Source organism: Micropterus dolomieu, linkage group LG20 (genome assembly GCF_021292245.1).
Source record: "Micropterus dolomieu isolate WLL.071019.BEF.003 ecotype Adirondacks linkage group LG20, ASM2129224v1, whole genome shotgun sequence".
Taxonomy (NCBI): domain Eukaryota; kingdom Metazoa; phylum Chordata; class Actinopteri; order Centrarchiformes; family Centrarchidae; genus Micropterus; species Micropterus dolomieu.
The window spans coordinates 26700431-26725230 of record NC_060169.1 but is presented as its reverse complement, the minus strand read 5'-3'; the positions used below and the strand labels follow the sequence as shown (position 1 = coordinate 26725230).

Genomic DNA, 24800 nt, shown 5'->3' with positions numbered 1-24800 from the left:
CTCTTAAATCCATGTACTATGTGCCTAAATATCTACAGTATAATGTATTGACAAATCAGACATGACATTGCAATGAACAATTTTCAGTACCAGCCTACACAAACACATTTGCAAAATATATTCACAGCATGTACTGTATATAGGATGTGCCCATGCATGGCATGTGTTGGATTTCTGTGGCACCATATTTATGCATGTGCATGTGATGGTTGTGCATCTGTGTACTGGAGAATGTTCTGAGAAGATGCATGGACAGATATTTGCAGATAGATGTGCTGTGCTGTGCTGTGCTGTGCTGTGCGTGCGTGCGTGCGTGCGTGTGTGTGTGTCTTTGTGTGTCAGTAACTGCATGAGTGAGTGCATCTGTATCAATGTTTGTCTCAGTGCTTATGAATTACGTTCGCAATTGTACAAATGTCGAAATATTAATGTTTTGGATGAGGGTGGAGGACACGTCGCTGAGGCTCAGTGCCTGAGATGGATGTGTGAGGCCAGGCACCGCACCACATGCATAACGGATCGTCACACTAGACCTGATAAGCTTAGCCATGGAGTCGCTCATCGCACACATTCTAATGGCGGGGAAGTGGATGTGTACTTTAAACCCTTTATAGATATTGTTATTCTGCAGACATGCCTCTATCTGCAAACGGGATAGATTTATATATGTGTGCGTGTGTCTTTTAATATACACACACATGTTCATACTGCTGACACCTCAATGGAAAGGACTGCAGCATGCAAGATTTTTCTGTCACAGAGAAAATTGCCCATAGCGTTGTTATTTTACTGTTTGAGTAACGGATAACATCTCTTCTGTAGGCCTGTAGGCTTTGGTCTTTAATCAGTTTCCCTTGGCTTGGGGAAAGTTTTAGACTGGGCCTGTAATCTGCAGCCTGGCAGTCTCTGAAATTGAGATTCTCAGGTTGTTGTTTTTTTCAAGAACACTGTGTCTTAATGGCAATTTTGGCACAGGAAATTCACCCCACTTTTAGATAAACCGAGGCACCTGTCGCATCCTGAAAGGAGAAAATTCCTTTCTCACTCAGTGTGGATCATGATGCTGCAGTCAAATGTTTAAAGTGGTCAAATTATGCTCATTTTCAGATTCATAATTTTACTTAGGGGTTGTACCAGAACAGGTTTAGAAGGTTTAATTTTCAAAAAACGCCATATTTTTGTCATATTGCACATTGCTGGAGCACCTCTTTTCACCCTGTGTGTTGAAAGCTCCGTTTTAGCTACGGAGTGATGCATCTCGCCTCTACAAGATCTTTGTTGGAAGTTGCACATGTGCAGTGCCTAGTTAAGGACTACTAGACAATCAGAAGCAGTGTAGGGCAGGCCCTGAAAAGCCGGCAACATGGACTGGAGCAAGAGTTTCAGAGGGGTGAGTTATTATCTGCAACAAAGTTATCTTTCATCCTTTCTCTACATTACATTAGCAATTTTATGTCCATTGAGTGCCTGAAGGGTAGCTAGTGTTTGGAAGCCGCTTGGCGAGCATTATGACGCGTGTTTTGCTGTGACGTCACAAGAAAGCAGAAGTAAATGGCTGGAATACAAACAAGCTGTATTCAGGCAGTTCAGAGCAGTGTTTTCTGTGGGAGATGGGAACTCCTTTTGGGCTGGGCTTTGGGCTTTTTCACTTTGCAAATGTATTATATGCACTAAAAAGGTATATAACTCAATAAAGAAAGGGAAAAAGCCAAAAAGCATAATAAGACCTCTTTAAACTGAAGACTGCATTCCTGTCAGAAAAACCTTTGTTCAAGGGTAGTCGAAGACTTTTCATTGACTTGCCAAGTGAGGCACCTCTGTAGTTTGGAAATATCAAAGATTTGTGTACTGAAAGGTCTTGGTGTAGCCCAGAAATGGGATAAAATGTTGTGTTATTCTTATAAACGTGTATTAGGTACTAGGAATAGATCATGTGTCTGATGTCTTTATTTTACTTTTGCACTGTCAGAAACTAGTTTAAGTTGTCAATATGTGTACCAATAGTACCACAAAGAAATTCTTATGAAGTTATAGCACTAAGTGACTGACAACATTTTGTACTATTTTAATTCAGCTTTTTGCAAAAGAAACATCAACTTTGGAAACAATGGAGCACCTGGCTCCTCCATGGCAGCTAGTTTCACTCAACACTGACGGACATTCAGAGTGTACAAGCTCTCTGGCTGACAGCCTATCAACAGCAGCCCAGCTTTGCTCCCCTTTGCCTGTTTCAACAATACAATATCTACTCACTGACAGGTTGTTATTCCAAAACATAGTTTGTTCTAAACAGTGCCAAGTAAATAAAGCTTTAATAAACCACCATCTCTAAATAATAAAACACCCAAAATAAAGCATGATACCAATCTGGGGAGATCAGTCCATGATGATTCCATAAATGTGGGCACATAGCATTATTGGTAATGCTATGATAACAGCCCTTGGTAATTACATCGGCTCTCTGGGAGTTAATTGCTGATAGGAAACAATTCTGTATTGAATAGGCTACTGTGCACAGAGGAAGCTAAAGGCAAACTTTTACCTGAAATACACCATGGTTGTATAATTTGTATTCAAGAGAAATCATTGAAGATGTTCTTAAAGATAAACCTGAGTGTCCATTAACAATGAATATCCATAATTTTACTTTCTGAAAGGATTTTAAAGCTTCTGGTGTCATTATTTTTCAGACAATAATGGCCTGGGAGTGATCCAGGTCTTGATCTGCTAACTGTGGGGAGGTAGCAGCACCTCAGCCGAGGGCACAGCTGGAGAGATTTGTAAGTGTTTGAGAAGCTCATTAAACACGGTCTGAAAAATCCAGTTTGAAGCATTTTGTGGATGCCGCCTGGGGAATGGATAGAAATGATCAAAAACAGCCAGTAACTCGGTGAGTCTCTGACTTTGCTATTTGCGTTGGGGGCAGGGGGTGGGGGAAAAAAACTAAAATAAATATCTCACTTCTATAGTAGCCATGGATAGAGAAGTGGCAGACATAAAAAATAGCAAGCTAAAAATAAAGATGAGATCGGGTGGGTTGAGCCACTATCCCCTGAGCGCTGGGGATGGTGAGCTCGAGCAGCCTGTCCAGAGGGGTGATGGGTAATTCCGATTCCGTATGCTCTGTGGCACATGCTGCTGGAGGTGTTGGGGGGGGGGGGGGGGGAGAAGCATAGGAGCGTGAGGGGTGGTGGGGAGGCACAGGGGGGAGGGGGCGTGCTTTTCATATCATTCAGTAAATGGTGGGAAGGGGTGTTGACGAGTCCTATTTCACACACCTTACAGAAGGACACAACCCCCTCCTCCTGGATACAGAGAGAGAGAGAGCACAGAAAGGAAATGGGGGGGAAACAGGAGACACAACGACAGGAGACAAAACGCAAGGCAAGACAGGCATTAGATACTGGAGAGAAACATGCGTGTAAGTCATAAGAAGCAGTGGCTGCTGCTTCTCAGGTTAGACTGACAGACTGACAGGGAAAATATTCAAAGGTGTTGCAAACCCAACACACAGTGTTATGGGGTTTTAACTCAGTATTTACACAAAGGCAACACGTGTTGTACACAAGAGGGATTAGAGGTGGGGAAATAATGATGGAGTACAAAAGAAGTAAGTGAGGAACTTTTGTGGAGTTAGAAGTTGAAAAGAAGGATATTATCAAACTAAACTACATGTCAGATTAGTCTATTAGATGGTTAAGTACAGAACTGAGGGACGGATTACAGAACAACGCTGTTGGGATCAATTCACTTTCACTTCATGTAAATGTCATCTGAAATAATCATTTACATAATCATGACACAGCATTTATTTCACAGCAGAGTGCTGATCTGAGGATGGAGGTTAAAGACTCCATTTTAACTGGCATCAACTCTGCTGAAGTGTCCTTGAGCATGACAATGAATCCTTCGAAGCCCCTGAAGACGCTGTTCTTCAGCTAACCTTGTGGTTTGACCTTTCAGTGGGAGGACGCAGATTAATGCAGTATTGCATTGTGATTTAATATTCATAAATTATATGCCCCCCAAAAAATTAGAGAAAATATAATCTCAATTGAAGTGAAAGTGAATTGCCTCAAAACTGCACACACACATAGCAGACAGATACATGTAGGTTGGTTCAGACCTGTTTGCCACCCATGGACTCAAACATCTTCTCCAGTTGGACACGGAGCTGCTGAATGTTGTTGAGGAGGATGCAGGGCTGTAAAAGTACAATAATTAATACGATTAGATTTTTTTTTTACAGTACTGTACTAAATTTCCTTTATTTTTAAATGTATTCATTTATTTACAGCTACTGACATTGTACTGTAACAGTTTGTGAGCTTGGGACTAGCCCATACAATTGAAGGCACATTGCAAAACATCAAACAGGCAATAACAGTCAAATCCATCAGTTTTGATTTCCTGACAAATCATCTATACAGAGATGCAAGGTTTTCTGCACGACATCGACAATCAGCAGGGAAATGTAATACATAATACAACAGGGAGAGAAATGTCTGCACTGAATATGTCAGGCATTATCGATTCTCAGCTCCACAACAACTTTAATAGATGACAGACATTAATCACACTGCTTTTTATGGAGACTGAGTTTTCAATCAGTGACATATTATGTACCTTATCTGCCTAAAAAACAACAAAATACAATGCCAAAAAATTATGATAGTGGTAATGGATAGTACTAAAATGATAATTCTGCGCCCCACAGGAGGATGATTAGTGTCTTTCAATGCACAAAGGAGCCAATAGTGTCTCTGCGGCAGCACATAACGGTTTGCTCACTACTAGATTTATGAGCGTAATTGTATGGGAGTGATTAGATCTGAATCTGAATAAAAGCAATGGAGATTTCCCTTAGCTACAGATTTCTAGCTTGATAGAGGCTGAGTTTTGGATCACCTATCAGTTAAATGCCAGGGCTTGCTTTGCTTTGTAAGGACTGCTGATACCAAAGAGGACTAAAAAGACAGCTATTGGTAGTCTTACGGGGATAACGACGTTTGAATAGGATGATGCTAAGCTAACAAGTTTGTCTGCAATTATTATCTACAGTATATCAACAAATGTATTCATATCAACACTATGTTTGCAAAAACAAGTCTTCTAGACCAGTGGTTCCCAACCTGGGGATGCCCCGAGGGGTGCCAAGATAAATCTGAGGGTATTCAAAAATAATTTTATTACACACGATTATTGTAACTTTTGTCTTATTTGTGTTTTTCTTAAATAAAATATTTTATACTTTTCCCATTTAGGTTTTTGAAAAAGTAAAGTGATGCAAAAGCAAACCTTTAACAACTCATGTCGACACCATGTCGACCAGGGGTCACAAGGGGACACTGATTTGACTTAAGGAGTCCCACACAAGTTGGGAACTGCTGCTCTAGATCCTCATCTTTGTTAGTGGCAAAGACAGACAGACAGTATGTTCTTGTTAAAAATCCCTATGATGCAGCTCATATGCTATATATGTAACATCTAACAAATTAGAGATTAGTTTTAATTTGATGTAATCCTGCCACTGTACAACTCCATCTGCCTCATATTTCCTTTTTTCCTTCATACGTCTGTTCAGTCCTGGCTTGAGGAGGGATATTTTGTGTTTTCTCTAGGACAATTGTAATGAGCCTGTCAACACTGTAAAGAAACATCTGCCTCCTCTGCTAGTACCCTTTGTGTTATCTCTCACTTCAACTTGAAAGACCTGTGTGGATAATTAGACCACTCAGAAGGCTCTGCATTTTGTCATCCATCACATTAAACAATGGACAGAGAGCCCAGAAAATACCAATGACTTTTCCCTATCAGCTAAGGGCTGTGAGATGAAAAATTGCATCTTGGTTAATAGAGACACGTTGTTAAGTGCATTACAGAGGACAGGGCAGAGCTCAGTGTAGAACAGACTATGTTGCTATCGGAAACATTTTCCGCATGGTCTCCATGCAAACCGCTGTTAGAGACCGTCATCATGGAAACACCATCATCTGACTTACCATAAATAAATAATAAAAAAATAATAATTTGCGGACTTTGAGTGAGCGCTTACCACATTCTCCTTAGTCAAATGCAAAGGAAAGTCCTTGGATATGATTGCAGCATATTGCAGAAGAACTTTGTTGATAGTCTGTAGGGGGGAGAGAGACAGTTTTATAATTGCAGTTTGTTTGCTGTTATATTATATTATTGAATTGCTGGGACTCATTGAAAAAATCTAAAGGAGTCACAACCTAATAACAAGAGAATATCAAACAGAATCAATATGCCACCGAGTCTCCTTAGGTCAATGGCAAACTCTTTAACTGTGAGTTATTACTCCCCACAGGAGTATTAAGGGTTCGGTGCGGGACCATTCTAAAGAACCTGACCTTCGCAAAGCGGCACATGAAGTGAGCCAGAGCCTGTGGGTTTGGACACTCCAGCTTCTTGATAATCTCAAAACTCTGGTTTAGTTGAGTGAACACGTCGACCACTGAACAGGAAAAGAGGGCGTGCTCTGAGGTTTGCTGGAACTGTCGTGGGCAAAAAGAGGAAGAGAGAGGGACATGAGGTTAGAGGGAGTGATGGAGTGGTTGGGAGAAAGAGAAGGGAAGGAAAAGAGAAGAAGGGACAGATGTAGAATACGATACAATCTTAAGACATTTAAGCACCTAATAACAGTGAGACAGTAAAGACAACATTTAATTAAGCCCCAAAAAACCCACACAAAAATGGATCATACACCCATATTGCACAGCGCACAAATTGGTAAACACCTACACATTTTAAACTTCTCCTCCCTATTCTAAAAAACACGTACAGCACCACAGAAGACATAAAACAATATTGCTGTTTTTTACTGTAGTACTGACATTATAGAGGGCAAAGAATAAAATGATTAAAATGCTTTACTATTCAGTTCAAAACATTTTAACTTTATGCAATTCTGTTTTGTGTTTAGCTGCAATAAGCATCATAACAAATTTGTACCCCTTCATTTAGACACATTTGAACACAGATTCACACAAAATGTGTGAAGGTACATCACTATATTGAAGTAATTTCTGTGCCAAACTTGTTTTGTGAAGCTTACACTCATTTCCTCTCGTTATTGCCTAATATCCCTCTGTGCCTTTTACTGCCCTGAAAATCATGTTTTGTTTCCTGTTTTTATCAAATTTTAATTGTGATGTCTCTGGGTGAGGAGTGTTTTTGACTGGGTGAAATGTCCTTTATCCGCCACACCGTCTTCCTCAAGAGGTAAATTCAGTCTTATCAGGCTGTTCGTGTAAACAATAAAGCAGTCTTAATTGGCTTGATTGGTTAAATATTAAGTTACATATTGAAAAAAATAATTCAATGCTCTACTCACTCCATCTTTCTTGTCCCTTTCCAGTGCTCCATTGAGGAAATCCATGGCAACATCCTCGTTCTCATCAAGCCACTGAATGACAAATGGCTCAAACCACCTAAAAAAAGAAAACCCTTCTATCATTGGAGGGTCAAGTCATAATCATCACTGTCTGAAACACCAGATGAGTAAAGGTTTACTATATAAGAATAAGACCAAGGCTTTTTAGTTATTTAAAAATTATAGAGAGACCATTGTACTTATGGGAGATCAATGAAAATTGTATTACCCTCAAAAGGTATCCTGAAAAGATTTAGCAGATTTCAGTGTGGTTTTGGCCAAGGCTGCAATTCATGCAGGCTTTGATATCAAGTTTCAGTTTGCGGACAGATTAGACTGCGAGGCTCAAGCAGAGGACAGCAGAGGACAGCAGAGGACAGGCCGGGACGGATGAGTCGGGCAAGGAAGTACATTTGTTAGTGGAATAATAATGCTATTCTGTCTGTTTCACTTTGCCATTTCCTTGTTTAATATAGTGCCAGAGCTTGTACCCAGAGCAACGGATGTCCCCCCAAAACTGCTTTGTACTCTGGCTAAAGGCATCTGCTACAGGAGGGAAAGCCAATAAATAAGGTGGGCGTGGCAACAGAGAAAGAGGAGACAGGCAGACGGAGGAGAAGTGTGTGTGTGTGTGTGTGTGTGTGTGTGTGTGTGTTTGTATGATGTGAATGCCTCTGGAAGAATCAATCATGCTAGAGATGGTGGTTGAGTGACAGTGCTGGAGAGGGGGAGGGTGAGTCATTACTCGGATAGACTGGCAGAATGAGAGAGGGCACTGCGTTCCCTGCGTGCATTACACGTGTTTATATTGCAGCTTTCCTCGCTTTGCTGAACGTGATTATGCATGCACAATGGAAAACAGGCATATGTGAAAAGAAGAACAAAAACATGCTTTTAGGCTGTAAACAGTTTATGATCAGCTTGTTTAAAGAATCTTTTAAATAAACTGCCAGCATAGATCATTTGAACATGACAATTTTACAGATCCTTTAAGCTACCATGATTCATAGTGTTATATGTATTGCTCACACTGTTGACCATTACAGAATTTTTCTCCTTTAAAATTTTAAATGCATTTAAACTTATCTTAAGGAATAAAATGTTTTTGTATGAAAAGTTTTTTCATCAGACTACAAATCTTCTTACAATACTTCTTCGGGGCCCTCCTTTTGTCTCATTTATGTAAATGATATTTACTTGAGTTGATTAGTTTAATACTTTAATACCAACAACACAAACAATTTCTTCTTCCTGTAAAGATGGACAAGACTTAGCAGCAGAGATGAACACAAACAAGAAATGTGTAGTGATAACACCTGGGTGAAAGCAAATAAATGATCTGTACTTATCTTAATTTGTTTAAAAGGCAAAAATATTTTGTTGTGAAGCAATTGAACAATTTGACATCTTTTGCATTTCTCTCAGCTCTGAGTCAGTCAATCTTTTCCTCTTAGATTTTGGTAGCTCTGTTTGTATCAATGTGGATATCGCAAGCAGCCTGTTATGTTCTATTGTGCCTAAGTAATCACATTCTACTATGTTAAAATTTAACACTTAATATTATCCATTTACTCTTTTCCGCAATTTCCATTAACAGTGTATCTGCATTCATTTGTTCACACAGTAATGTGTATGCATGTTTATGTGTCTCTGCGTGTATGTGTGTGAAAATGAGAGGTCACTTACAGAGAATACTCAGGGGGAACACCCTTGAAAGCCGGCAGGTCACGGACATACTCATTATGGAACCATTTCACTTTGAAGTGAAGATTCATGTATTCAGTACTTTTGCATAGGCGGTGCTTGTCATGCTCTGTAATGCAGATTAAAATATGAGAAGGACACATGTTAGAATATACAGTACATTCACTGAAACCACTATTCTTAAAACTCTGTTTTGTAATACTTCTCACTCATAAGAACACCTCTGGAATGACCAGAGAGCAAGTTAAATTGGATGTAACATTGTAAATGTGTTGGATGTGCTACGGACAAAAAGCAGCACCTCAGTTTCTTTGAACTTCTTCCTCCCAAAAAACACAAGCACAAGTATAGACACACTCACACACACTAACAGGAATGTCAAAATATTTAATAAGCATAAAAAAAGAAGTGATTGCATTTAAACTTACATTTTAACAGGCTATATTTTATACAGCCTTGACCTAACAAAGAATAGGAAAATAAAACCGAGCCTGTGAATGTGTCCAGCTCCCTTCAAAAGAAAGAAAGCCCTTGAATAACTGCAAACAAACTGACACTAAAATGGATTAGACTTTCATGTTAGTTGACATGGCTGCTGATTCATTTAGTCTAGCTCACTGTAGACATTTCAGAACAGTTAAATATTTCCATGGGATCCCCTGGAGGAGAGATGGGTGATGGTGCAAGAGAGAGAGTGAGAAAAAAAGAGACCAGGGGAAAGAAAGGAACCAATGAAGATGGATATGAGATGAAAGAGAAAACAATTCTTCACTGGCAGTGGTGGGTCAACTAAATTACTTTTGCTACTTTCCTGCAGATGAGATAATGGCACAAGAAGGATAAGAAAAAGAGGAGATGAGGAAACATCATGGCAGCATAGAGGATCATGGGAGCAATTGTTGTTGCAACAAAGATAAAACAGAATATAGATGACGAGTGTCCAAGTCAACATCGCATGTGAAAGAGATTAAACCCTTGCAAAAGACAAAAGCAAGGCCCCACCTCCGACGCTAAATTCAGTGCTCTTTATACATCCACGGGTTTGGCAGAAGGCCTTTCTTACTCAGACACTAAAGACTGTGCATCCCTTCGCCTACCAACAGTGGTTTCCCTGAACCATGACCAGTCTCCTCCTGACCTTAACCAAAAAGCTAACCGAACCTTAAACAAAGCACGGCTCAGGAGGTAGCGCGGGTCATCCACTAATCAGAAGCTCGGTTATACTCACGCTCCTCCAGTCTGCAAGTGTCCTTGGGCAAGATACTGAACCCCAATTTTAGCCACACTCTCTGACACTTTATTGTCTTGTTTCAATTTTATATCCAACCATTTCTTTCTCATTTTGAGTTTTTTCTTTGTCATTTTCATTCAGTATGCAATTAGCCAAACAATCCCTTTCTCTGTGGTTCAGATATCTATTTTTGGTTTAGTATACCCTGCTTTATCATTATCATAAATGAGACTAGGGATGTCATGATACCAGAAATGTAGTAGTTGATACCGATAGGCAAGGTACACCATGGAGAAGTGCCAGTTCATCGCAGGGCTGACACATACACAAACAACCATTCACACACACATTCACACCTACTTGCAATATTGAGTCGCCAATTAAGCATTTCTTTGGACTGTGGGAGGAAGCCGGAGAGAACCCACGCGGACTTGGGGAGAACATGCAAACTCCACACAGAAAGGCCTGGGATGACCTTCTTGCTGTGAGGCGACAGTGCTAACCACTGCACCACCGTGCTGCCCTTAAATGGGACCATAATTTCCAAAATGAACATCATGCTGTATTGAAGACTTGAAACTAGCGATTGAGATCATATACTCAAGAGTTTACTGACAGAATAAATGAAGTGAGAAGTAGAGTCATTTTGTCATTGACTACAATACAATCAGACTTCTTTTTGCATCCAGCGGAATCGCCCTGCTAGCCATTACAAGGAATGCAAGTTTAAGGCACTTCCGCTTTGGCTGCACTTTCCAGATCTGGAGGTTCCCACTTCCTTGGGCCATATTTGAGACATATTCTAATGTCTGGTCTCCAGTCTTCTCAGCTAAATTGAAACAAGATTTGGCTATATCTGGACACAAGATAGTAAGTCTTACACAAGGCTAAAGAAGCAGGGAATTTAAAGGAGTGCGATATATATTTTTTTCATTTTACAGCAGGTGCTTCTACATAGTGAAGAAGAAACAAAGACACACATATTCACACACTGTTGCAGCTACAGTGCATTCATGGCAAATCAAAGACATATTTAAATCCACACGTTGCACCCGGGCTGTCGTGCTTTAATCCTGATAAGTACCTTGGTGCTTGCTTACTCTGATGAATAGTGCATCGCCTGCCAGCCTACACTGCCTTCTAAGCTCAGAGGAAAATATTTACATATGTATAATTAACATATTTACCTGTGAATAATGTATTCAAATACACAATGCACTATTTCACTCTTTAGAATAGAGATACTCAACTCAAGTCAGTTTGTTATATTAGTTACTGCAGCTCACTTCAAGCCTGCTTTTGAAACTGGGTTAGCCTGCATTTTCAAACGTCATTAAAATGACATGGATGTGTGTGAATGTATGTGCGCGCACACACTTGAACTTGAATTGGAATCAACTTAAAATGAGTGTTATATTAAAAGCAATGTTGTGTGTAGATATCAGTGTCTCTAGGCTTAAGCATTACTCATTCGAGGGACTGCATAACCACATGGAACACAATAGTGCTTTACCACATTTCACTGAAAGGTCTGACAGTGTTTGTATCCCTTGAGAAAATGTCTTGGATAGATAGACCTCTGTTACTTTTCAGTGTAGCAGAAACTGTGGGTGTGAAGATAAATACTCTATCAAAAAAAAAGTGGATAGTTGCCATAGCCACCACAGCTTAATACATACTTAGGGGCCTATGATTTCTGAATAACAGACGGAGTGGTGAGGGGTGGTGATGGTGCAGTGGATAAGACACATGCCTTTGGTGTGAGAGACCCGGGTTCAACTGTGACCCATCCACCAATGTGTCCCAGAGCAAGACACTTAACCCCTCGTTGCTCCAGACCTCTGACATAATTAGCAATTGTAAGTCGCTTTGGATAAAAGCGTCAGCTAAATGAGTAAATGTAATTGCAGAATTTGACAATAAAAATGTTATCAACTGTTTAACAAGGAATACTGTGAAATCTGCCAGAATATGGATGCAACTTAGAAAAAACAGAGTTTCCCCTAGCATTATAAGAGTTTTTTTCATACCCCTTAAGTCAAACAAACTACTGCTCTGTTTTGGTGTTATTACAGGCATGTAGCCTCTGTCTTCTGCTCTCGAGGGCAGGGCTCAGGACCTCCACACACACAGTGACATCAAAGAGAGTCTGCGCTCAGCGTCAAGCTCATCACTTCAACAAACTCTCAGAAGTGCAACCGCGTCAAGATGCAAGCTCATTGAAGACTTAATGGTTATATGGGCAAAGTCAGATATTGGGTTGAAAAAAGTGAAAAAGCTACATCGGGTCATGCTTTGTAAACAAGGTAGAGTGTTTCCCATGTGAGAGTAGCCTCCATTAGACCCACTTATCAGTGTGTGTTTGAGCAGTATATGGAGGCTGCCCACCAGAAGATCCGTGGGAAGAAAGTGTCAATAGTGAAGTAATAACCTATTTAATAGGGCATAATTCACAGTACATTTATTCATTTAGCTGACGCTTTTATCCAAAGCCTTTCAATTGCTATATATCAAAGGTTGCACACCTCTGAAGCTAATAGTGTCTTGCTTAGGGATACATTGGTGGATTTGTCACACAGGGGAATTTAACCCAGCTCTCTCACTGTGTGTCTTATCCACTGCTCCATCACCACCCCAGTACATGTTTTTGCAACGATGCATTCATCGTGAATTATCCCGATAAATAATTGCACATATATTTGAATATTTCTCTATGTATATTTTTAAACAATACATTAAATTCATTGATACTGATTAGATTTTTGTAATTAAATTGTTGAAATTGTATTCATTCACCACATAATTATACACTGATGACAAAATGTGCATTCATCTTTAAAAAAACAGAATAAAAAAAACGGAAAACACAAAACTTTGGAAATTCTATACTGTCATCAGAGAATTCGCAACAGTGTCTGAAAAGTCAAGCACCATTTTCAAGTGGAGTTTGTTCAACTTGCAAGTATAGATTTGAACATCTTTTCACAAATCCCAGGAACCACTGTTTAAGGTTTTGCAAACTCCAGCCGACAACTGATATGAAAAGTCACAATGATCCCATCTCCTTGCAGTTATTTTCTGTTGGAGCCTAACACTGGAAAATGGTAGGAATCACAGCTTTCATCTAAACCTAACCTTTATGTTTGCGATGGCTGAAATTGCAGAGGGATTTAAGGTTTCACCTGGATTCACCTGGTCAGTCTGTGTCACAGAAGGAGCAGGTGGCTTAACAGTGTGAATATTGAGTTGAGGTTGTTTTACTAGAGAAGACCTGCAGTTATTCTGCCGCAGAGGCTGCGTAATATCTGAACAGAGGGATCTACTGTGGCAGTGTCACTTTAATAACTGAGCTGCCACTGCAAGGCAGCTTATACACATACAGGATGGACACACACGTACACACATACACACACCATCACAGTGTGTCAACCTTTCTGCCCTAAGCTCTGACTGCACACAACCTCAGTGTCACACACAGTCACCTAAATGCAGATGGAGGTCAGTTGGGAGACAGAAAAGTAGAGGTCAGCAGGTGTTGCTTGGGTGTTGTTTGGTGCTGCCAGCCAGGTTATGTGAGATTGCTGTTTGTGTGTTTGCAGGGTGTGTATGTGTGTTTCTACATTACATTTACTCAAACACATATATATGTACTGCAAATACCTGTACATACACTACGTAAAACATTTCCACTGCCCAAAAAAAGAATCTGTTGCTGTTTATAATACATAATACAATACAAAATAATGCATTTCTGTTTGTGTAGAAGGTTTAAATGATTCACATAAACCCCATCTTCAAAAATATCAATGAGATACGCACATAAGAAAACTAAGTTTGGTGCATCTAAGTTAAGGAAATACTCAAAAGTCATTGTTGTGGTTTTCTGCAGATATTGTATTGTTTACTAGACATAACATGTGTGAAGGGATATGCATTGAAAAAGGTTAATAAAGAAGTCTGAGCAGTCTTAAGCTTTGTTAGATACAGTGCTGTATACTTTTTATGCTTTTTGTATTTTACAGTAACACCAATTTACTGTATTGACAATTTTGCAGTTGTTACATCCTTACTCATACTAGGACTAAAAGTATAACGTTTGTTTTTTAGAGGAAAGCTAATGGAAAATGGAACAGTACATCCTCTGGAGACCATGGATTTTTCATGTAAGTAATGTACATTTTATATTTATTTATTACAAGTGTCATGGTGGTTGCACCAGAGTAAAGTCAGGGAGATATTAAGATACATCCTTAGAGGAACTTCAATATTCATTCAAATACACATTTCTTGGAACAGCAGAGGACTAAGTACCATTGTCTAAGATCAGATGATTAAATATAAATATATTTTAACACACAAGGGTCTGTATCATGTGTAACTTATCTTAATTTACTGAATGGAATGGTTAATTGTGCAAGCCAAATATTCTTCAATACCATTTTTCACAGAATGTGCTTCTTTCCCACTCTGAATGAAAGTAAAATAATGTAGTTTTCCATTCACTGGGCCCGAAGTCTAAATAGGAGAGAATTTGAGGGAAATTAGGTCACAAGATGCAGTGTTTTAAAAATACTAGAGCTGCAGCTAATGATGATTTTAGTATTCAAAGCTTCTATAGATTATTTCAACGATTCATCAATGCCTCGTTTAAGAAGTACTTTTGCTGACCCCGTTAACGGGATCAGCTGTGAACGTTTATAGGTGATAGGTATTTATTGGTCCTTTCAGAAATTCATAGTCTGTCATACAGCAAACATCAGACCAACAACATCAACAGACCAACAACCAGACAGCTGCTTTACAAACACAAACATCACCCGAGTGCTATGCAAGGCTCATGCAGACTACACGAATTTCAGTGTCTGCTGATGGCCATGCTGTTCAGACTACACAACTTGCCGTCATGTGACGAGAGTCTTGAAGTCGCTGTGGCATTCACACTACATGACTGATCGGTGACAGGGTGTCACACACTACAGAGCTGACAGCGGCTGTGTCACCCGATGCTGGTCTCCAAACCACATTTTGTCAAGAAAACACACGTGAAATGGGAGATCCTGCACACGAAGCAGCTGTTGTTTGTTATTATAAGAATAGCAATTATTAAGACAAAGAATCTGGGTGAAAGGATGGATTAGCACACGCAGATAGCAGGGACTGTCTGAGCTACAGAGAGAGCTGGAGGTGAGTAAAAAGGTGCAGCTCCCCGACACTCAGTTAACTCATGACTGTGAGGTTACAACTCATGGCCCACAAAGGAGAACAACAAACGCGCGTGTGCACATTTTCAGCTGAGGACTGCAGCTTACTTTGGCTAGCCTTCAACTCAACAATCAATCATGATTTCAGTTAAATGCTAAAGTTGCTGTTACTGTTACCTTGTCTGTGGTCACGTGGTCACGTCATGGTCACAGCGTAAGCGCGATAGTTATAAATGTCCGTGCGAAACAGTGTGCTATATTGTTAAATGGATTAAATGAAGCATCGAGGCAAAGAATTTGACTCGATGCATTTTAGTAATCGATTTAATCGATGAATCGTTTTAGCCCTAAAAAATACTACAATAAGCAGAAGCTGCCTGACTTCAGAATGTGTTCAGAAAATAGTATTAAATTTTTTATATCTAACAATTCCCAATACATTTTCTGTTGAAAATGTTATCACCCACAGACATTTGTTGTTTTCAAACACAAGTCCTCCTCAAAAACTTAATTACAGGCTGTTGAACTTCAATATGATTCATTTTTCACTCACTGAAGAACTTCCCTTCCACGACAGTAATTATTTTGTAAAGCTCAGGTGTCCGATTTTTTCAAATGGGTAATCTGTCACTTTGGAAGGTAAGTCAATTCATATTTATTTATACTGTCTAGCCTCCTGGGGGCCTCTTTGTTTTGTCAAATGAATTGACACATTAAAAATGAAAAAGCGTTTAACCCTTGGCTGGTATTCGGGTCAAATTGACCGTTTTTCAAGAAGAAAAATGGTACAAGTATACATTTATACATCTGAAACTCAATGGCCTTAGCTTATATTCTGTGATAAACATGTACAAAAAAATGAGCACACATGTTGCTATATTGAAGAGGCAGGCCACATATGTGCTCCATCTTCACTTTCCACTCAAGAATGTGATGAGCGAGACCATGCTGCCACAAAATAACCATGCTGGTCTTCTTTGCACATCAAACTGATCAATTATAACCCAGTGTTTTCCTGGTTTTATGCGCAGCCAGTAACATCCTGGATGCATTAACCCACACACACAGTTCACACAGTACCATGAAAAGTCTCTGCTCTCTCTACATCACTGAACTCCCTCACCGCCCGTTCCTATTATCCTCTCTCTCTATTTTCAGGCAAAACTACCAGGATACCGGCTGCAACAGGTTCGAGTGTTGTATTGTTAACTGCAGTACAATGAGATAAAGCAGAATTATGACTGTAAAAGGTTTGGTTAAATTAGATAGTGATGATGGGACAACTTGGGCGTCATCTTTTTTCAGAATTTCTCCTACACTACCTGTCTGCATTAAAATGGTAAATTTTCTGCTTATGCAATCATGCTAATGGTTTGCGGCAATGCACATTTGCACCTTGCCGCTCCCGACTCTCCAACAATAGTACGCCTGTAGAAGCCAGCCTGATCTCTCTTCTTCATTTAGTGAGACATTTTCATTACGGGCCATTGTGATGGGCACAGCTGTTCAATAGATAATGTGACTGGCTGAGAAGATAATGATTAATCACCACACCCATGCTATTTATATTCCACTTCACGTGTGCTTTTGCTTATATATATATATATAAACAAATGTATCATGTGTGCTTGAATGCGCTCTCATTGTCTGTACACGTATGATCCAGGTCATTAAAGTAGGACCATCATATCTGTGAGTGTGCCTTTGTGCCCTGCTGGTTGTAAACAGTAGCGGATGTCCTGAGGGACGTGTAGGCTCAAGGTCCCTGGTGAGGGTGTCATCTTGTCTGACTTGGCCCACAGGGACAGACAAACTCACAGGAGACTCACTCACTCTCTGCCTCATTGATTTAAATGCTGTGGATAATATGATGAACTGTGGCGGCTCACCACAGCATTTCCATCCTCTAATTACCATTCAGTAAATTTATCTATAGGAGCTTGTGGTTAGACAGATTTGCTTGAGACAAAAGGCTGAAGGACCAGAATGGCAGCCAAGGCCAGTATAGTTCTCTCTGTGACATAATTCCTTCTTCTTGGCTTCTGACCCAGTTCTGTCAAAGGGCCTCCTAAGCTGTATCACAGGGGCCTACTGACACAGCTCTGCTCTAACACCAGAGCCCACAGAGACACTAACTCCTGTTGATGTGACACAAACATCTAATGCATTAGGACACAGCCAAACTTACAACTTACTAATGAAATGAAATGAAACTAAAGAGTTCCCTCTGTTTCAGTACAGTGAATCACCACTGTAGTATTTTTTTGTTTTGTTTTTAAATTACCACTTGAATTTTTAATCTCTACATCCATTTATGATCAATGTTTATTTTCTTAATAATAACATATTGGAAGATGATTTCTTTAGAGGTAGATCTGTGCATGTACAGCAATTTAAACCCACCAACAGATGGGGAAGTTGCAAAAAAGTATTTTTACACCAGAAGATTATCCTTTTTAACTGGGCAGACCACATTTAGTACATTTGACATAATCTATTAAGTATGTATGAGATCTGTATATCTGAAATATATAATATATAAATGCACCACTTGCAAGGCTCACTCAGTGCTTTATAAGACTCTATCAATATAAAAAGTTATATGCTGTTATGAAGGTACAGAGAGATCAATATTAAGGGTGCAGTGCTATGCTGAAAACTGTAAAAAAAAAAGAAATAAAAAAGGCCTCAATAACTAACAGTCTGAGATCAGATTAGCTTATTAAATTCACACTGCAGGACAACACTCAACCTTTCGCCTTGCCCCAGCCCCATAAATAACATATTTTGGTGGAAACAAACTCTCCTCGAAGAGGTACATTAATTGAAATTATATTAAAATAGTCTGTGGAGTGAAGCTGTTCCAACAGGCTGAAGATGAGTTAATGGGCTGCTGGAGCATTGAATCTTTAATGACATGCCCCAGAGGCCACAGCCATTAAACAGCTATACAGTGGATATACAGCATATACAGTAGGACTTCATCACAGAGTTATTCTGGAGTTTAGAAGTAGCACTAATTTTCCTTGTGTGTTACAACATTGAAGTTATTGATATTAACTATATTGATTTAGGTGACAGAGGGCATCTCCTCCTTTTTTATCAGCTAGTGATACCCTCTACATATCACTTTTGGTGACCCAGTCTGCCGGTGGTCCCCAAAAAATTATGATGATTGATAAGTGTCTGAAAACTCAATTTACAGCTACAGACAATCTTTTTGAGTGTTTACCATGTAGGTAGTGAATGAGAGAGTGATTTCAGCTACAACCATAGTCATTCACACTCTCACATCCTCCCTCTCCTTTTCTCTTTCTTATTTTATCCTCTCTCTTTTTGTCTTTCCACCTACCTCTCTCAGTTGCTCTCTCTCCCTCTCACACATTCAGATTCACACAGAGGTGCTAAAATTAGCAGCATCCATTCCTGCACTGGCACCAAAGGCCTCCGAGCAGGAAGCAGCGGATGCATCAAAGACTTCATTAAGTAATGCACATGCACATGTGTGCACACACGCCTGCACACACAGATTCCTCTTTTATTCTCATTCATTCTTTCTTAGTTAAGAGCACAACTTAATGCTTGCATGAATGTACAGACTAACATGCCTGCACGCACAGACCAACAAAACAGGACATTCTGGCCCGCCTCCTTCAGGGTTTCGCTGTCAGCTGGCTTGCCAGTTCTGTGTGCCTTCTTATGTAAACAGGTCACTTGGAGTTACTTCCATTTGTCTGAATGAGAAAGACAGGCAGCAGCCTGGACTGGCTCAGTATACCTTCTCCTACCACCTCATTATTGTCATTCATTGTGTAAAAGCAAACAGTACATGCACGAATGAGGGAATACGCGCAAACACACGGTAGGATGCATAGGTGCACAGCATGCATAGACTACAAATGTGAGCTTGCATATGCATACAGTACCCGTTTGGGCCCTTTTCTGCAGCTTTTCTACTAATCATTTTGACAGACACACACACACACACGTGTTACGAACAGAGGCACTGAAGGTATTTGACAGCGTGATGGGAGACAGGAAATGTCATAGAAGGGAATTAAAGAAAAAACACTTAAATACTTCATGAGTACTTTTCTAACATGATGGATGCAAAACATTAAATCCCAAGCAAAGCAATCAATTTGTAGCTAAATTATTGTCTTGCGACTGTCCTTTGTGGAAAGCAGTGAGCTGTTAATAAGTAAGTAAGTAATTAAATCACCTGCTTTCCCTGCTTCCTTTCAGATATAACCAATCATGTTCTCTTCTGTAGCCAACATTTTAATAATTTATTTTAATACTCATTGAGCATTCATTTGGCTAAAGTTACACAACACTCTGCGGCATGGGACAATTTGTGTTACAATTTTTAAGTGAAAAAAACAACCATGTAATTTATCTACTATACAATCTGATATATATTCATTTTTTATGGTAAATTACTGCAAGCAGGCAATGCCACGAGGTACATTTTCAACAGTAAAAAGGTTTTTGATAATACATAATGTGATTCATATGAACTGACCACAACAACACTAACCACTTGTGAAAGTGATATCCACATTGGTTACACAGCAGCAGTGTATTATGAGGAACTCCATAACATTTAGCGGACAGGATAGTGAGGTATTAATGTCAATGTATCATATGTTAAAGCATTTTAAAGATACACGTCATCATCATATCCTGCAAAAAAACACACTACTACTAACATACTTGGGATATTATTACACAGGATCAATCAATAAAAGTGGGCTCTGCTTTCCAAGTTGCAGCTGGCACCATCTGTGGTTTTACAATCTGTACAGTAAAACACATTATGTGGTTTACAATAACACCATTATATGGTTTATGAGCTGTCAAACTCTCCTTCATTTAACTGCCTGTCACCACCAAACCAAACCTAGAACTCTGGCAGCCAGTAGGACTAACAGGAAATGAGCAATAATTCATACAAATTGCTCCTTGGAGGAGCTTGACAGTCATGCCCTCCTCCTGGCACGTGTCGCTGCAGGCAGTGATGTACTGACAAGATGAAGCAAGAGCAGGCAAAGCAGGGGACGAGGGTTCAGGCTCAAGGAGCAAGGAAGAGTGTATATGTGACTTAGTGCATCTATGATTCCTGTCTCCTTTTTAACATGAACACCCCCAGGCAAAGAAACAAACATAAACACACACACACTCCTGCTGTGACAGCAGTCAGTAACACCCTAGGTGGCTGCCCTGAGTCAGATATGTACATATACACAAAGTCACAATTGTTCTGTCTGTCTGTTCTCTCTATTATTCTGTTGATCTACCTGTGTATATTATCCTTCATAAAAGTGAAAAGACTAATGATCTAATTAGTTATTATACTATCATGAAACTGTGCTGTTTAGCCTTGCCATACAGAATAAACATGTGCAGTACATACTGTTCAATCTTTGCTTCTGAAACAAATAAAAAGTGCCCCCTAAGTGTCACCTTTATGACAACTTTTGCTGATGATCTACAAAATTACAAAATTTATATTAATTTTACTTCTAATTGACGGCAATGTTTATGTTGATGCTATTATATGATATTTTTGGAGCTTTTTTCTTATTTATAGTAAAATAAATATTGCAGCCAAAGCTCAGATTTCAGTGTAAAATTACACATGGTCCAGCTTTGGCTATGTTTGTGACAATAGCTAACAAACAAAACACATCTGTGTTTGTCAGTGAGTTGGATTTTGTGCAAAATCAGTTGGTGTGTGTTAAAACCCAAACATACATTATAGAGGCCACAATTCTTTCAGTACAGAGTAGTACAGTTTCACAGAGAGCGCCAGATGATGAAACGCGGTTGATGGGAGATGAATTTTCTAAATAATTGTTCTCTTTAGGGTGAAGAAAGGAGATGGGGAAATAAGCAACTCTGTAATTATGACAGAAGGCAATGGGAGGAAAATATAACTTTAACGATACCAATTGTGTGAGATTGAGGCTACTTATAGTTTTGACTGCTGCCTCCTTTGTAACTACACAGCTACACCAAGTCTCACAGTTCATTTTCCAAAAATATGATGAATGTTAAAAATGATACCTGTGGAATTGTAGAAAAAAAGATTAGGATTTAATGTGAATATCAGTTCACATAATTCAGACCTCCCCTGGCTGCTTTATAGCTGCTCATTATTATGAATCTGTGCACACACACACCTATGAATCTACGCTGCCTCATTAAAATCTGATTCATGCAGACATTCGCATGCATTTAGCCCATACACATTCTATATCCAAAAAAGCAGATCATGTTTAAAATCCACCTCGTATATAAAGTACAGAATCTATAAGCCTCATTTATGCATGTGTGGGCATAAAGGTTTGCAGAGCCTTCACTTGGCCCAGCGTTGCCATAGCAACTGAAGATAGCTGAGCACGGAGGAAGCAGCAGGTATGTGCTGTGTAGATAATGATAAATCATCAATGAGCTCTTTTGGTGCTTCGCTGCCTTTTCTCTTGCACACAGAACATTCCCAAACTTTGACCTCAATCCAATCCCAGCTTCTCTTACTGCACCCTCTCAACCTCTTCTGTAATCTCTAAAGTTGCAAGTATCATGCCCTCTGTCATGCCTAGTTCACCATAGAGGTGGTTCACACATTCAACCTGGACCAGGCAAAACGTGTGTGAAAAGACACTGTTGCATCAACCTAAATGTTATAGTGGGGCCATGACGACAAGATAAGAGTACCGCATAATCCCTTATATCCCTTATATCACCAAAATGGTGTTGGGAATGGTAATCTTCTCCACCCATGGCAAATACAAAAGGATGTCCTACACTGCAGCAAACAAGCATTTTGTCTGACTCTGACATGAATTGATCACAAAAGTGAGAAGAATTTGCTAACCATGAGCACACTGTATGTGCTGCATAGTAATTTCATATTGCATCATTTCTGGGTAACAAAGTTTAAAAAGCCTAGCTTTTAAGATACATGATTTATTAACTTTAGTACAACTTCAACACAAATTCACAACCCAAGGTGCCACCCTGCTGAATCCTTAAGTTCAAACACACACACAAACACACACACGCCCAGCCATTTTAACATTCATTCACAACTCCAGTCTCATTAACTTCATTCTACATTCCCCCTCCCCATCACATATCCTGATACCCTCGGTGGTTTGACCCAGAAGCCACCAACCTAAAAACAGCTAGCTCAAGAACCTCCAGGAGGCATCAGCTGCCTTTCGGGAGGTGAGCTGTAGATAGAGGGGTTAGGATTAAAGTCATAACCCACGTTAAAACGAGACACATCTGTCTTCCTGCCACTAGAGCAGATCTGAGATTTATTGCTTGATCACTGTGAGTCTCTGCTGCTCTCTAAGTATATACTAAATTATTGAAGATTACAAGAATGAATTACATTTTGCGGCATATTTACTGTTTAAATTAGATACAACATTGTTGCTACAGAATGAAGAGTAATTAGTGATTGTGGAAGAAGTTGATTAATTATTTTGATTCGGGCTAGATTACCAATTGTAAATCACTTTTATATGGTGCAAATTCCTTTTTTGTATGGACTACTAGATATTCAAAATCACGACAAGTTTTGGGGATACAATTTCTGTGATATGAACTGTATGACTCACTACGACTTACCTACTACTGCCTACTGAAAGAAATAGCACACAAAGCTGCCCACTACTCATGGGTTTAAGTCTGAGAAACGCATCTCTGCTTTCACCCCTAAATGCCTAAATAAAATACTGAATTGAAACATTAAATGTCCTCATATATTGCTTGTGAAAACAACTGGACCACATGCAACCACACATGCGCGCACACACACACACACACACACACACACACATGCACGCACACACACAGTAGAGCTGACCACAGCCAGACAGAGCCGATAAACAACACTGTGACACAAGCAAAATAAACAGCACTCAGATACAAAGAGGTATAACACAATAACACTTATTCCTGAGTAGTAACACAGGAAAGAAAGAGAAACAAAGTACACATAACTCATAATTTAGTGTAAGCGTAACAGTATTTTAAGCAACATCAGTACATATTTAGTGTAAGTGTAACCTATTATTCTTCACCAACAATCAATGTACATCATTCATCTTCAGCTCTCATTCACTCCTTCATACACACGCACGCGCACACACACACCCAAGCAAGATATAATTGTCTCGGTATTACTGACCTTCCATTGCATACTTCATATCCAGGGCAAAGAGGTTCCACATAATCTCGGCGCTGATCTTGCCTGCATTCAGCTCCTGTGGAAACCTAGTGGAATTGAAAAGGAAGTCCAATCAGACTCATTTCCGTATAATGACACGCTCGACTGGGTGGCATGATGGTTTGGCCCAGCCTCAATTTCTAACAAACAACTTAACAGATGTGCAAGAAGACATGGCTGGTGAATCTCATAATCTAATAATCCCCCGTCATTTCCAAACCTGGTTGAATTGGGGCGGAATGGTGATGCATGTACGGGGCTTAAAGACGAGATAAAATGCTGGAAGAGATGACACAGCCAAGGAAAGGGACAGAGACAGAGAAAGGGGTGGCAGCCCATCTGGCAAGTAATCTGCTATTTTGAATGGCTATAGATTTTCAGTCAAAGCTTAAATGTGTGATGTCAATGGTTTAATTAACCGCATCTTTAGACAGTGATGGGTGGACATTTATAGATGACAAGGCCTTGGCCTGAGAAAGGTCAATTTATCAGGAAATGTTTTACTTTGGCTAGAGACCGCCCTGTTTCCCAACAAAAAACACATTTGTCCGACGATATCTATTGAAACAGTGATCACCTGCTCAGCCGGACACACCAGTGACCAAGCCTGTATGCACACAAACACACATACACATACACACATACTCCCCACTTTCCCTCCCCAACATTTGGCACATCCTTTTATGGAGCAGAGGAAAAAACACTGAGACTAGAAGGCGGATTTGTGCTCCCAGTGGCAGAAAAAAAAAAACAAGAATCCCAGAAACAATTGCTCCCTCTTTTATCTCTATCACTCTCCAAATCTTTGTCTCAACCTTGGTTATTCTCCAGTCTCGCCCTGCACCCACATGGTGTGCTGTAGGCGAGGCAGACAATGAAAAACTCCTCATGGCAAAGATTAATGTAACATCAGCGGCTTCTGTTCATGCCTGTAGATGGTTTACAATCTACTTCCATGTGATGACATAAACGATGATATGTGGTTTACAATCTGCGTGAATATTTCAAGAAATAATCTCTAAAGCT

The 24800-nt window shown here is 39.7% G+C and overlaps 1 protein-coding gene across 1 annotated transcript in view; it reads right to left on the bottom strand.

Annotated features, from left to right (window-relative positions):
- Window positions 1–24800, bottom strand: part of LOC123959129 (protein unc-13 homolog C-like) — a 125649-nt gene that overhangs the window by 20524 nt on the left and 80325 nt on the right. The window contains exons 16-21 of the mRNA XM_046033025.1: window positions 23736–23821; window positions 9083–9209; window positions 7358–7454; window positions 6375–6518; window positions 6056–6133; window positions 4127–4204 (exon numbers count right to left, since the gene is read on the bottom strand). Coding sequence (XP_045888981.1) covers window positions 4127–4204; window positions 6056–6133; window positions 6375–6518; window positions 7358–7454; window positions 9083–9209; window positions 23736–23821 — 610 coding nt within the window. The remainder of the gene's footprint in view (window positions 1–4126; window positions 4205–6055; window positions 6134–6374; window positions 6519–7357; window positions 7455–9082; window positions 9210–23735; window positions 23822–24800) is intronic.